This window comes from Centruroides sculpturatus, unplaced genomic scaffold, assembly GCF_000671375.1.
Source record: "Centruroides sculpturatus isolate CEXI.00-Female unplaced genomic scaffold, Cexi_2.0 scaffold461, whole genome shotgun sequence".
Taxonomy (NCBI): Eukaryota; Metazoa; Arthropoda; class Arachnida; order Scorpiones; family Buthidae; genus Centruroides; species Centruroides sculpturatus.
In genome coordinates this window covers 34,355-47,292 of record NW_019384704.1, presented here as the reverse complement: position 1 = coordinate 47,292, position 12,938 = coordinate 34,355, and the positions used below count along the sequence as shown (strand labels likewise).

General features: G+C 32.3%; 1 protein-coding gene across 1 annotated transcript in view; it reads right to left on the bottom strand.

Annotated features, from left to right (window-relative positions):
* Positions 1-7,559: 7,559 nt before the first annotated feature.
* LOC111627630 (cytochrome P450 4C1-like) overlaps positions 7,560-12,938 on the bottom strand; it is a 19,751-nt gene continuing 14,372 nt past the window's right edge. The window contains exons 6-10 of the mRNA XM_023371214.1: positions 9,414-9,540; positions 9,152-9,340; positions 7,962-8,135; positions 7,831-7,897; positions 7,560-7,747 (exon numbers count right to left, since the gene is read on the bottom strand). Of these exons, the coding sequence (XP_023226982.1) occupies positions 7,560-7,747; positions 7,831-7,897; positions 7,962-8,135; positions 9,152-9,340; positions 9,414-9,540 (745 nt within the window). The remainder of the gene's footprint in view (positions 7,748-7,830; positions 7,898-7,961; positions 8,136-9,151; positions 9,341-9,413; positions 9,541-12,938) is intronic.

Below are 12,938 nucleotides of genomic sequence, written 5' to 3'. Positions count from 1 at the left end.
TTCCAGTTAGAAAATTTAAATTTTCGCTAATGCTGTGGCGCTGCAATCTTTGGCTATATCTTGGGCTACTCCAATATTTTTTATGTTTGTGTATGTGTTTTAGCTGGCAGCACTGTCGCTTTTGTGGTGCTTTTCTGAGGACTATGTGTCGTGCTGAATCGAACGTTTTTCATACTAGATAACTTCTAAACTATAATTTTTTTGTTTTTACATTTTTCAATATATTTATTTTGTTTGTAAAAAATAAAGAAATAATTTTTATCGATACAATAGCCACGATTATTATTTTAAAAAGTTTACATTAGGCTCGAAAGTTGACATTATAGTTAACATCGACGAAAATTCAACGCGAAGCGACACGCAACGGAGAAAAATTTCAACATGGGATAGGTTAATTGTACATAATCGGTTATCCGAAAAATAAGTTATCCGAACAATCCCAGTCCCCAATTCATTCGGATAAACGACGCTCTACTGTATTTGTAAGTAAACAACTACATAATGACGCTAAGAAACGGGATATCATTATTCCTCACAAAGATACAATAAATGCAATTTCCATTTTATTACGGATTACAGTATTTACGTATTTTATTATTACTTTAAATTACGTGTACTTGCTTTTTATGATTATCGAAATGGATACTATGAACGGATTAATTCATTTTTCATCATATTTAATTATTGGAAAAATTTTTCGTGATTCGAAGAATTCAGAGCTCGAATGGCATCATGAAACGAATTTTTTGTCATCAATGGAAGTGCCAGTAATGGACGTGTCAACAATGGAAGTGTTACGTAACAATGGAAGTGTTACGTAACAATGGAATTATTAAGAGAAAGCGACGTGCAAGATGCAGATGCAGTTTTTTTCGTTTTGCGGGAAATCGAACATATTTTTAGACTAAAAATTATCTAACTAGTCTGAAACAAGGGGACCCAATTTTTGCATTCTGTGAAAACGGGTAAGGTTGACTATAACGTAATAATTTTAATCTTCGCTATCGTTACTTATGCCCGAGCAACGCCGGGCCTGAAGTTTCTTTTACTGTCAAATATTTCTGCCTTAGCTACGTAGAGTTTTACGGGTTCCCTCCTCGTGTAAAACCCCTAAATAGAGTCGCTTACTCATAAAAAGCTCTTCTGGAGATATTATCCCTTGGCACATTGCTCTCATGGCGCGTTATTTCATCCACGAAGCCAAATCCACAAAGCTTAACGCATCTCTCTAATGAAATAGTCACCATCCGAAAAATATTTACTATTTTTTTTCCAAAAATGCAGTAAATGTGCCAGTAGTTATGTGTTTTATGTATATTGTTATATAAATATGGTATTTTCACAAATTAATTATAACACACTTTAGATCGTTTTTCAACAATTACGTTAAGTATTTAATATAACTTATAACTTAAGTTGTAGTGACTACTTAAAAAAAATATCAAAAGGTATAATCTATATATATATATGTTACAGTCAAAACCCGTTTTTAGTTAGAACGCGTTTTAACTAGTTGAAACTAGTTTATACTGAATGTCTTTGTTAAAACCCGTTTTGTCTAGTTAAAGCTAGTTTTAACTCAAATTCGTTTTTGACTAGCAGTAAATTCTAGTTTTAACTAGACAAAACGAATTTTAAGAAACACATCCAGTATAAACTCGTTTTTACTAGTTAAAACGCATCCTNACAAAACGGGTTTTAACAAAGACATTCAGTATAAACTAGTTTCAACTAGTTAAAACGCGTTCTAACTAAAAACGGGTTTTGACTGTAACATATATATATAAATGGACGTGTGTGTCCCTATATTTCACTTTTCAGACGAAACTACACATCGCACATGAATGGTGTTTGTATTTGGTAGTAGCCCCAAGTCTCCATTCGTGCACTATGATGGTTGCGTCTCGATAGCTATAAGGGTGCGGGAGATATGGGCTTGAAAGTGGCTGAAAGTGGAAGATTTTCTATTTCGATTTTAAAAATTTTCGAATTCGAATTGGTTCGATTATAGAACTATTACTCAAGTATAATACATTATTTAATTTTCTTATGTTCTTCTATATCCAAATGGACTAGAAAGAAAATTTGCATTTGGCAGAAAAGCGCCTTTTAGTTCAAACACAAACTTTTTTCAGAGTTCTCTTTCAAATTCCAGCTGTGGGAATTGAGGCGATTCGAAACACATGAAGAGAGAAGCGAAGCAACAAAAATCGTTGTTGTGGGGTTGATATTAAAATCAGTATTTCCTTAAAAATTTTTTTCATATCGAAAGTAACATCTCTGTGACTAATGATTTCTAACATAAAGAAAAAGGTTTCCTGTTTGTCAAATTATAAATTTTAATTATTTAACCAAAATATTGGCTCATAGATTTTCACAGTTACTTAAATAAATACAACCCATTTGTAATATAATTCAGAAATGTAAAACTGTTACTAAAAATAACAAAATCTCATATTCTAATAAGTAGTTCGTCTATGAATATACTTTATTTGTGTAAACGACACTGTGACTCGAATTTAAAAATCTTTACTATAAAAAAATTGTGTCGTTATAGAATTAGATAGTTGAATCGTATTTAAAAATTTTACGTGGTTTTTCACAATAGTATCTCGTACATTAAATGTAATTCTTTCCATAAGGCTGACAAACTCTGAATTTTTCGAACTTCGAATCAACATTCTCCATTAGAAATAACAAAAACTCAATCAATCCATTTCCAGACACTAAATAGTATCTATTGCGATAGATGTAAACGACAAATACGCATAATTTAAAATAAATGTAACAAAATTCAATGTCTTAGATCATAAATTTAAACAAGAGATTAATGTATAAATGCTGTATAATGAAATGAAAATTGAATTTGCTGTATCTTATTACGGAGTAGTGATTTCTCGTTTCTTATGATCAGTATGCAGCTGCCTGGCTTACAAATAATCTTATCAGAGATAATATCAGCAGCCAATTGTTTTTCATTTATTCACACAACGAAAAATTTTTCCATTTTTTCCATCACATGAGATCTCTTAAGTGACATTTGCCATAACATTGTCCTACTTTGTTGCTTTAATTGCTTTTTTGTTCTGAAAAATGGTATATAAAGAAGACATGGATATCATTAATTAACATTGCCAATGATTTTTCAGATATGTATTGTTTTCATGCTCTTCGATATGTCTTTTTTCCACTATAATCACCTGTTACAACCTTCCTATAAGACATTGCGGCTTTCTCACTTTTCTTGGATGCCATGGATAGCAGGTAGTAGCTATACATAAGCTGGTATAACCAAACACATTAAACAAACAAGTACCTTTTGAGCATTCGAGATACCACACTAATTTGTAGTTATTCAGTTTTCAGAAGGTAAACCTAACAGATCAGTCCAAATAGATTAAAATCTTAGTATAAATGATAACAGCGAATTTTATCATCAATATATACAGGGTGAGCCAACGGAAACGAAACGGCAGAGTTATCGTGTTCGTCTGAGAAAATCGCTCGGACAGGTCGATTTTATTCTCAAGGGAGAATATTTTTTTCCTTGCATATGCGGTCCAGCTTAAAAGGTTTTTTTAATGCTTTTTAATAGTTTGTGTTACTTTTTTTCCTAAATAAGTGTTTGTTTAGGTAATAAAAAAATGAATAAGTTTTTAAAATTTTTTGTTGTCTGTTGTATTTAAAATCGCAAAACTTTATTGCAGAAGATGTCCCCCTTGAGAATAAAATCGATCCGTCCGAGCGATTTGCTTGGACGAACACGATAACTCTGCCGTTTTGTTTTCGATGGCCCACCCTGTATAAAACTAAATTAGTACCAATATCCAACTATCTGTATTGAGTTTGTTTTATATGTATTAACTTTATGTCGTATTCAAATTTTATACTATAAATAAAATGGAACAGTCTCTGTGTGAATTTGAGAATATTACTAGAAAAATCATTATGATGCAGGAAAGCTTAACTTTACGAAGATTTAATATAAAGTAAATAAGTTTAGTCTGTAGCAAGAGTATATATGTATCTCCGGACAAAAATACTTGTCTGATTCAAGCAAAATGTTGTACCTGGTCGATGCGCAATTCGGACACCTCTCTGCAATCGATAGACAAGTAATAATTTTAGTTCTGTTTTTCTGCTGTTTACTGGTAGAAAGTTAGCAAGATTCTCCCAGAATTTTTCGTCAGTACATTTTCTTTACATGTAAACAATGGCAACTATTCAACTCTGACTTTTATGTATAAACAAATTAGACCTATCCATTCGATAAATTTGATCTACCCCCTCAGCTTAGTCAGTAGTGACAATATGCAGTATGTATAATATATGTTTTCGATTTCATCACGCACAGTTACGCTACATTTACTGTTTTTCACACTTATTTATCCGAAAGAAAAAACAAGAGAAACATTACTACATTAGAGCGTCGATTATCCGAAAGTCAATTATCCGAAAGATTTCCAGTCGGCAAATTTAAATTTTCGCCAGTGCTGTAGCGCTGCAATCTTCGGCTATGTTTTGTGCTACTCAAATATTTTACGTTTTTGATACTAAATTAACTTCTGAAGTATAATTTTTTATTGTTTTTATATTTTTCAATATATTTATTTTATTTGTACAAAATAAAAAAATAATCTTTAACAGTACAATTGTCTTCGTTAGGCTTAACATCGACGAAAATTCAACGCGAAGCGACATGCAACAAAGAAAAATTTCAACATGGAATAGGTTAATATATTTTTTCGTACATAATCGATTATCCGAAATATTGATGTTTTTTTCCGAACAACCCCAGTCCCCAATTGATTCGGATAATCGACTGTCTACTGTATTGTGAAAGTGTATCTCCATATACCTACATATGTATGACATGTATTACATTTTTCCTTATTTATATTAATACAAACTTATTTGTACCTTAATAAAAGGTATACAAGATCGTCAAACTTTTTTTATAACTTGTTAATTCTGTTAGACAATACAAAAGTTAGTTAAGTAAATCATCTATACTAATATTATTAAGAGGTAATGTTTCTATGTATGTAAGTTTGTTTGCAGCAGGTAATCTCCGAAACTACTCATCCGATTTCAAAACTTTTTTTACCAGTATTTAGAATTGAACCTCAGAGTGGACAGAGGCTGTATATTATTCCGTTAAACATTCATATATATTAAAAGATATAATCTAGGTTAAGGCTTTTATGTCCAACAGATGGCGCTACGAGTACGACGCCCTAAGTTTGCTTTTCTGTGAGGCATTATGCTTTTCTGTGAAAATGAACTAAAGCAGATCATCTTCTATCTATTTATATAAATAGAAATGTAATGTTCGTTTGTTCTTACCGATTCCTTTGAAATTTTGACACAACGCTGCATTCGAATACGCACGTGTTTTTATATAATATACATGTCGAAATTCCCCCCACTGAAGGGAGATGGTTAGGATTAAAACTTACCGTAAAGAACTCTGCTTCTATTTATACTATTTTAGATGCGGGTTTTTGCGTTTTTGATTGCGTTTTAATAAGGTACGTAAACAGAATGTACACTAAAAGAAATTTTTCGATATTCCCCCACGAGGGAGAGAGACAGAATTAAGGCTTACCGTGAAGAACTTGGCTTCTATTATATTATTTTAAATGCCGGTTTTTGCGTTTTTGATTGCGTTTTAATAGGGTACGTCAAGAGATTGTACAATAAGAAGAAATTTTTCAGAAAATTTTCCTCCCAGGGGGAAGTGTTATACATTTATAATGGATATATTTTAAGCCACAAGAACGTGTGGCGGGGTCTGCTAGTTACTTTATAAAAATCATGATAAAAAGTACTGTACAGTAAATATATTTTTTAAAATAACCACTGGTTATATTAGATTTATTTAATTTAGTTTCATTCTTTATCAGAAAACACTAAAAAAATACAAATATTTAAAATCCAGTACAGTAGAGTCTCGATTATCCGACCCCCGATTAACCGACACCTCGGTTAAATGACCGTCCCAGTCGGCAAAATTCAAATGTCCACTAATGATGTGGCACTACAATATTTGGCTATGTCTTGGCTACTTTAATATTATTTTTACGTGTTTTAGCTTGCAACACTCATTCCACCATGAAAGGGAGCCAGATTTAAACGAGACTTAATTTTCTAATTTTTAACGATACAATAGCGACGATTACTATTTTAAAACTTTTTGTTAGGCTTAACATCGATGAAAATTCAACGCGAAGTAGATTAATAGCGAAATATAATATACTAATTACATGGGATATAATAATATACTACACAAGTAATGGATTTTTTCATACTTTTCGGTTATCCGACTTTTCAATTATCCGACCGACCCCTGTCTCCAATTGAGGCGGATAATCGAGGCTTTACTGTAAATTAATTAATAAGTCTTATTGGGAAATCTAAATATATATTTGTCAGAAACTATTTGACTCTCATCACTTAACATGAAGAATCATCTATGTTTTTCTGAACAGTCAAAAATCACAAAATTAATATTAAAAATCTTTTTTTTCTAAAAATGAATTACTTTTCACATTATATGGCCGATATAAATGCACAATTAAACAACTTTTTATTTAAACTTACAAGCATTTGGTCTAATTGCTTCAGAATATATGTGTATGCGTAAATTTTAAATAAAAAAAATTACTCAAAATATTTTAATGTTAGGTGCTGAAAGGGCATTGTAAAATACAAAATACATTTAAAAAAGTGTTGTTCTATTTTACTCCTTCCGCCCAGGAAAAATGAAAGATAAAAAAACCACGAATAAACACTATTTTCATTTTAATTCATAATAAATTCATACAGAGCATTAGCGTTAATAGTCGCATGATAATAGCAGAGATCAGCTATTATCTCTACGATAGAGTATCGATAATTATTGTTTTAACCCTGGATGTTAACCCGAGTTGTTTGGATCATAAAATGACATTATTTCATCTTGTTAACAAAATTGGTTAAAAAAATTGCTATAGATTGAACTGGACAATACGTAATTTTACAACACTATACAACTCGCAAAAATATATAAATTGGATTAATAAGTTTTTTACACGAAACCATATCACATTAAACTAAGAGTCCATCATTTATATTTTATTGTTACATATTTTATCATGAACTACAATTTATGAATGATTATTTATAATAAGTACAACGACTTTGATATAGTTGTCTAGATAACAATCATTATACAACATATTTTACTTGTCTAACAGACGTAAACTGCAGATTTTAATGTAGTTTACAAACCTACTAGTCTAGATTATAGGCAATGTTTATGAAAATTTGTAATAAACATTTCTTCAGGTAGGACAATATAAGAGTAGTTTATCTTTTTTCTGCCCGCATTCTTATTCCCGATATCGGGCGCAAAATGACTTCAGCAAAAGTAACGATTTCCTCTCGAGGATCCAAAGAGTGAACTTTAAAATTCCAAAGAACATTAGCTAATATGGTTTTCATTTCAACCATCGCAAGCTTACCTCCTGTGAAAAAATCATTTTCGTAAAATAACTCTGTGTTTAATTTATTACGATTCACTCACCGACACAATTTCGTGGACCAGCGGAAAATGGCAGAAAAGCATAAGGATGAAGTTTTTTAAAGTTTTCGGGCAGGAAACGATCTGGATCGAACACTTCTGGATTTTCATAAACAGAAGGATTGTGGTGAATGGCATGGATGCAAATTGAGATAGTAGATTTTGGTGGTAAAATATAATCATCTATTTTATTAATATAATGAATAACCAATGATTAAAATATAGAGATATTAATAGAAGCAAAAGTCTAGATTGATACAACTAACCTATTTTTATTTCACACGGATTTTTTCTTGCAATGACAGGAACAGGAGGACAGATTCTCATCGACTCCTGAAAAGTTTGGTGTAGAAATATATCAAATTAATTTTTGTATATTAAAAAATTGTAAAGTTACCTTTATAACGCATTCTAAATAAGTCATTTTCATCAAATCATCAACTGTAATATTTCTATTCATGTCATTTTCGAAAATGCTCTGTAATTCCAGATACACTTTGTCCTGTATTTCGTGGAATCTTCCCAGGAAATAAAGACTCCATGACATAGCATGGGCGGTTGTATCGGAAGCCTGATATTAAAATAAGTTAAAGTCAAAAGTTAAATTTCTTCCTCAATAGAACATTGAATATTAATTAATAATAATTTTTCATGAAATATTTTTTCAGTAGACGGCGGAAAAAGTTAAGATGTAACCCTATCACTCTGGGAAACTCGGGATCAAATCCAAAAAAAGAATTATTTAGGTGTTGTTTTTGACAGATTCCATTTCTTATCACGAAACAACCATGTGTATGAATCAAAAGCAAACTTTTGATATCCAGAAGGAATAGAGAATGATAGACAAAAACAACAGTTTATTGTTAAAATCAGAATTATTCGAGTATGTTTCATAGAACCATATTTAACGATGTCAATTTTATGAAGAAAATTCTGTTCAGAAGAATCTTAGACATTAGTAAAAAAAACCGATAACAATTAAAAATTCAATCAGTATTTGAAAAATGTGAATTCGGTCAGCCTTAAAATGAGATTAAACGGTAGAAATCGCCATACCAAAGATTTCCCTCTCAAGAAAATTACGTAAGATTGTTTCTTTCTACTTCGTTGCGTGTGTACTATAATTGAGACAGATGACTGTACAGCGTCGACTATATTTCAAATGAATCACATAATATTTACTCTATCAATAATTGCCAAGAAAAACCCGCAGCCCTTTATTATAAAAGACCCATAAATTCAAATTTTCAATACAGATAATTTATGATGTGAATTCCTGTAGATTCTTAATTTCGTAAATATTTTACTAAATAGACTCAAATAGAAACAGAAAAATTTGAAAATTTATTTTGTATGCAGGAATTTTTCTATTTATATTTCACATATTACTTAGTATTAATACATTGATTAATAAATTATACATCAAATATAATTTTAAATTAACTGAAAAAAGTTAATTGTAATTATTAATAAAATAAGATTTACATAATTATTTAATTAATAACGCAATAATGTAAATGATGTCATTAAAATACGTGCAGAATTATAAAACTATTTTCGTTTACATTTTTAACGAATTATACGTACTGCAAACATAAAGAATTCCATCTCTTTGATAATGTCTTTTTCCGATAATAAACCTCGATTGACATGAAGATCTAACAGTAAATCTATGAAAGGCTTTGGTTTTATCTTCGAATCTTTTATACTATGTGCATCATCTTCTAAGTGTAATAGCTGTCTTTTCTCGTAATTTTCTTTTATTCTCTTGAACACCTGCGCATTAAATTAAAACATAAATCTGTTAAATCCAAACATAAGCCTTGATCTTTCATGTAAGTCGATTTACCTTTTCACCAAACTGATGAATTATTTCAATGTGTCTTTTGAAATTTCTTCCCGTTTTAGTCTTGGCGAAAATTGGAAAAAACCAATCCATTGGATTAAATAGCCATACAGTATAATATCGCATAAATCTAAAATTTAATTTCAATTATATTATACGAGAGTTTAACTTCAAGGATTTAAATAGAAATATATATATTTTTTCGATTTGTATATTTAATCTTTTTCTACACATTATAAATCTGTAATTCAGTATAAATACAGTATAACCTTGATTATCCGGACTAATTGGGGATGAATGTAGTCCGGATAAGGAAAAATCCGGATAATCGAAATAAATATATTAATTTGTCTTTTAATGATAATACAACACGTTTTCTTTTCGATGACATATCGGTAATATTAAAAGAAAATACTGTATTTAAATCGTGATCAAATTTTCAAGAAACAAACGTTCGTATTGCATTTGGACTACTACTGACCAATGCTAACAGACCAGCGTTGCCAGATGTTTTTTGCCCTTGTAGCCAAATAATTTTTAAAAAGTAGCCCAAAAGTAGCCAACTGCTCGAGCAGTTGGCTACTTTTGGGCTACTTTTTAAAAATTATTTGGCTACAAGGGCAAAAAACATCTGGCAACGCTGGTCTGTTAGCATTGGTCAGTAGTAGTCCAAATGCAATACGAACGTTNCACCATTTTCCTAGTACCATTCATGAAATCCTAATACCTTTCCTTTCAAAACATTCATTTTTATTCTATATTTCTGTAATTTTTTACTTTACTTTGACAGTAAATAGATGTTTTTATTGCTTCCTCATTCAAATGCAGCAGTTAAACGCATTTTTTTGCAATTAAATTTAATGAAAACTAAACTACAAAATCCAGTTCTTACAGCGATAAATGTTAAACTTGAAAATCATCATCTGCTTCAACCTGTGACCGCAGGATCGGTATCTCTTCGATACCCTGTCAGGATGACACCACTGTGTCTTCTATCAGACACAGAAAAAATAGTTATTGGCCGTTTATTTTGTTACGCGAACGGTGGCGTTTGTGGACTTTTAGTTCCGGGATGGAGGCGTCACGAGAGAATCAGAGGAATTACACTATACATCATCTATACATAATGCCCGTTTATTGTGCATACTATATACAATCGCAATAGCTATATACCATCGGTTTAATGAACATATCTAATTTTTGCCCGGTTACCCGTATTCCTGAGAGAGAGAGCTTACATATATTTCGCGCGAAGATAAATACCTTGGTTTGAATCGTTGATTAGTCTTGGGTTGAATCGCTGATTAGTGACTTCACAAAGTTCTTTCGAACGTTGAAACGTTTTTCAAGTAGCACAAAGTTCTTCCTAACATTGTCGGGCGTAGTCCTTTCGAACAGCGGCGATTAGATGAGTTCCTGGTAGTGGCTTATCCGTTTTTGTAAAATGCACAGTGCGCACTAATTTCCAGAGACTGACTCTTACGTATCGACCCCTCCTTTTTATAAAGGGGGTCCCGTTGGTTTTTTCCACTGTCTTATTAGGACTATTTTTTCACCACTGACCAATAGTCTTTTTCGAGATTTTGGGTGACACATTCGATGTATCATACTTGACAAGGAACTAAGTTCGTGGAAAAAGATTTTTATGTTCTTTTTTATATCGGGTTGAAGTTATTTTTTTTTAACTTTTCCTCCCTCAACAAAAAATTTATTTAACGAATTTATTTCCAAAATTCGACTCTCACATTATCCCGGCCTTTCCAAAATCGTGCTTGTTCCCAAAAGAGCAAGTTCGATTTTCACTTTGTTGTAGGTCCTCAATTACAATGGAAAAATTTCTCTCTCTCTGACAAATTACAGTAACATTAACAAAATATCGTCATTAATATTTACAAAAATCGTTCTATTTCCAACATTAACATTATCAATATAATCAACAACTTCCGACAATTTTTTTGAATTGTAACGTACTACAATTGCTTCTCATTCATCTTTTATTTCGACAATTATTTTTCATTCATATTTTTCCGACTTTAAATGTTTCTTTTTCCGATACTTTCGTACAACAAATTAAAATTTATGATTTACTCTCTCGCATCTTTTGTTTTGTTTTTCGCGGAAGTTCTACGACACGCGTTGTATTTTCTATCTATTAATAGATTTCGATTATCCCCTTTTTGATCGGTTCACTGTTTTTTTTTTTTTTTTCGCTTCATAGTGGGCTGTTGTGCTCCCTAATTAATTCTGCTAATGGTCGCGATCAATTTTTTTTCTGATTTGGTTTCAGTCGGACTTTATTTGTGCGTGTGGGAGACGAGTTTCTGACGGGTATACGGCTTCGCGGCGGATGTAGCATTGTAGTCAGCGTTGTGTCTAGCGTTCTTTGACTTTGTGGCGAGGTTGAATGTTTCTGTAAAATGACTACGGGCAACAATGGAATGCCTAAAATTGTAAGCATCATAGTGAAAAGGATCATTATAGCTTTTAGCAACAAATTCAGGCCCACTGGTTGATTGCTACTTTCAGATTCCGGGTGCTTCTCTTGTTTCTGAGTGGCTTCCGGTTGACTTTGATTGTTCCCGTTTCTTGCTGCTACTTGGGTGGATATAGGAGTTGGTTCCGGTTCGGAATGGCTCCTTGTTTCTAACTTTTGTCCCTTTCTCGTCGGGGGAACTGACATTGGTTCGTTACCCTTTTCTTCTGAGGATCGTATCGTTTTCTTCACCCTTTTTTTCATCTTTTTAGGAATGTGACTTTTATTAGGTTCTAGTGGTTCTTGATGTCTATCTTTAATTTTCTCTACTTCTATTACGTTCTCATAAGATCGGACGACTCGAACAACAGCTTTTCTGTTAGTGGTGGTCGTTTTTGCTTGTACCCGTTTTGATTTCTCACTTGGCTCGTAGGGCTCCTGGAAGCTTATTCCTCTTCCATCGGGAAGTATTATTGTTTCGTCCGCCATATGTATACCTAACTTTAAGTCTGTAATTATATCTTTTCCTATTAAGCCGTCGAATGGATACGTGATTCGATCATCGACGATGTAGCATGTGTAATCAAATTGTAGAGGGCCGATTTTGAATCGGAATTCACTTCTTCTGTGTGGATAAATTTTGTGTCCGGTAACGCTCCGGAATGGAATATCTTTTCTATCATAGTCTCTGTGGAGGTTGCCTATTTTCTGAACTAGGGACCTTGACAATAGTGTTACTTCCGAGCCTGTGTCTACAGCTAATTGCGTCTTCGCATCATTGATTTGACAATGTAGTGTCGGCTCTTCATCTAGCTTTCTATCCTTCGGATAAGTTCTTGTTTCATGGAATCTCGAGATTTTGATCTCGTGTGGCTTTTGTCTCTCCCATCTATAATTTTCCTTATTTTCTCGCCAGTTCCGGTTGTTCCTTCTCTCATACCGCTGTATCTGATGTTGAGGTTGATTTGTTCGAGGTCGCCACTCTGTCCTTGAACCGCCTGTTCTGTTTCTTGTTTGTTTTTGAACTTTAGTTCTTTGAGTTCGCACGCCGCCTA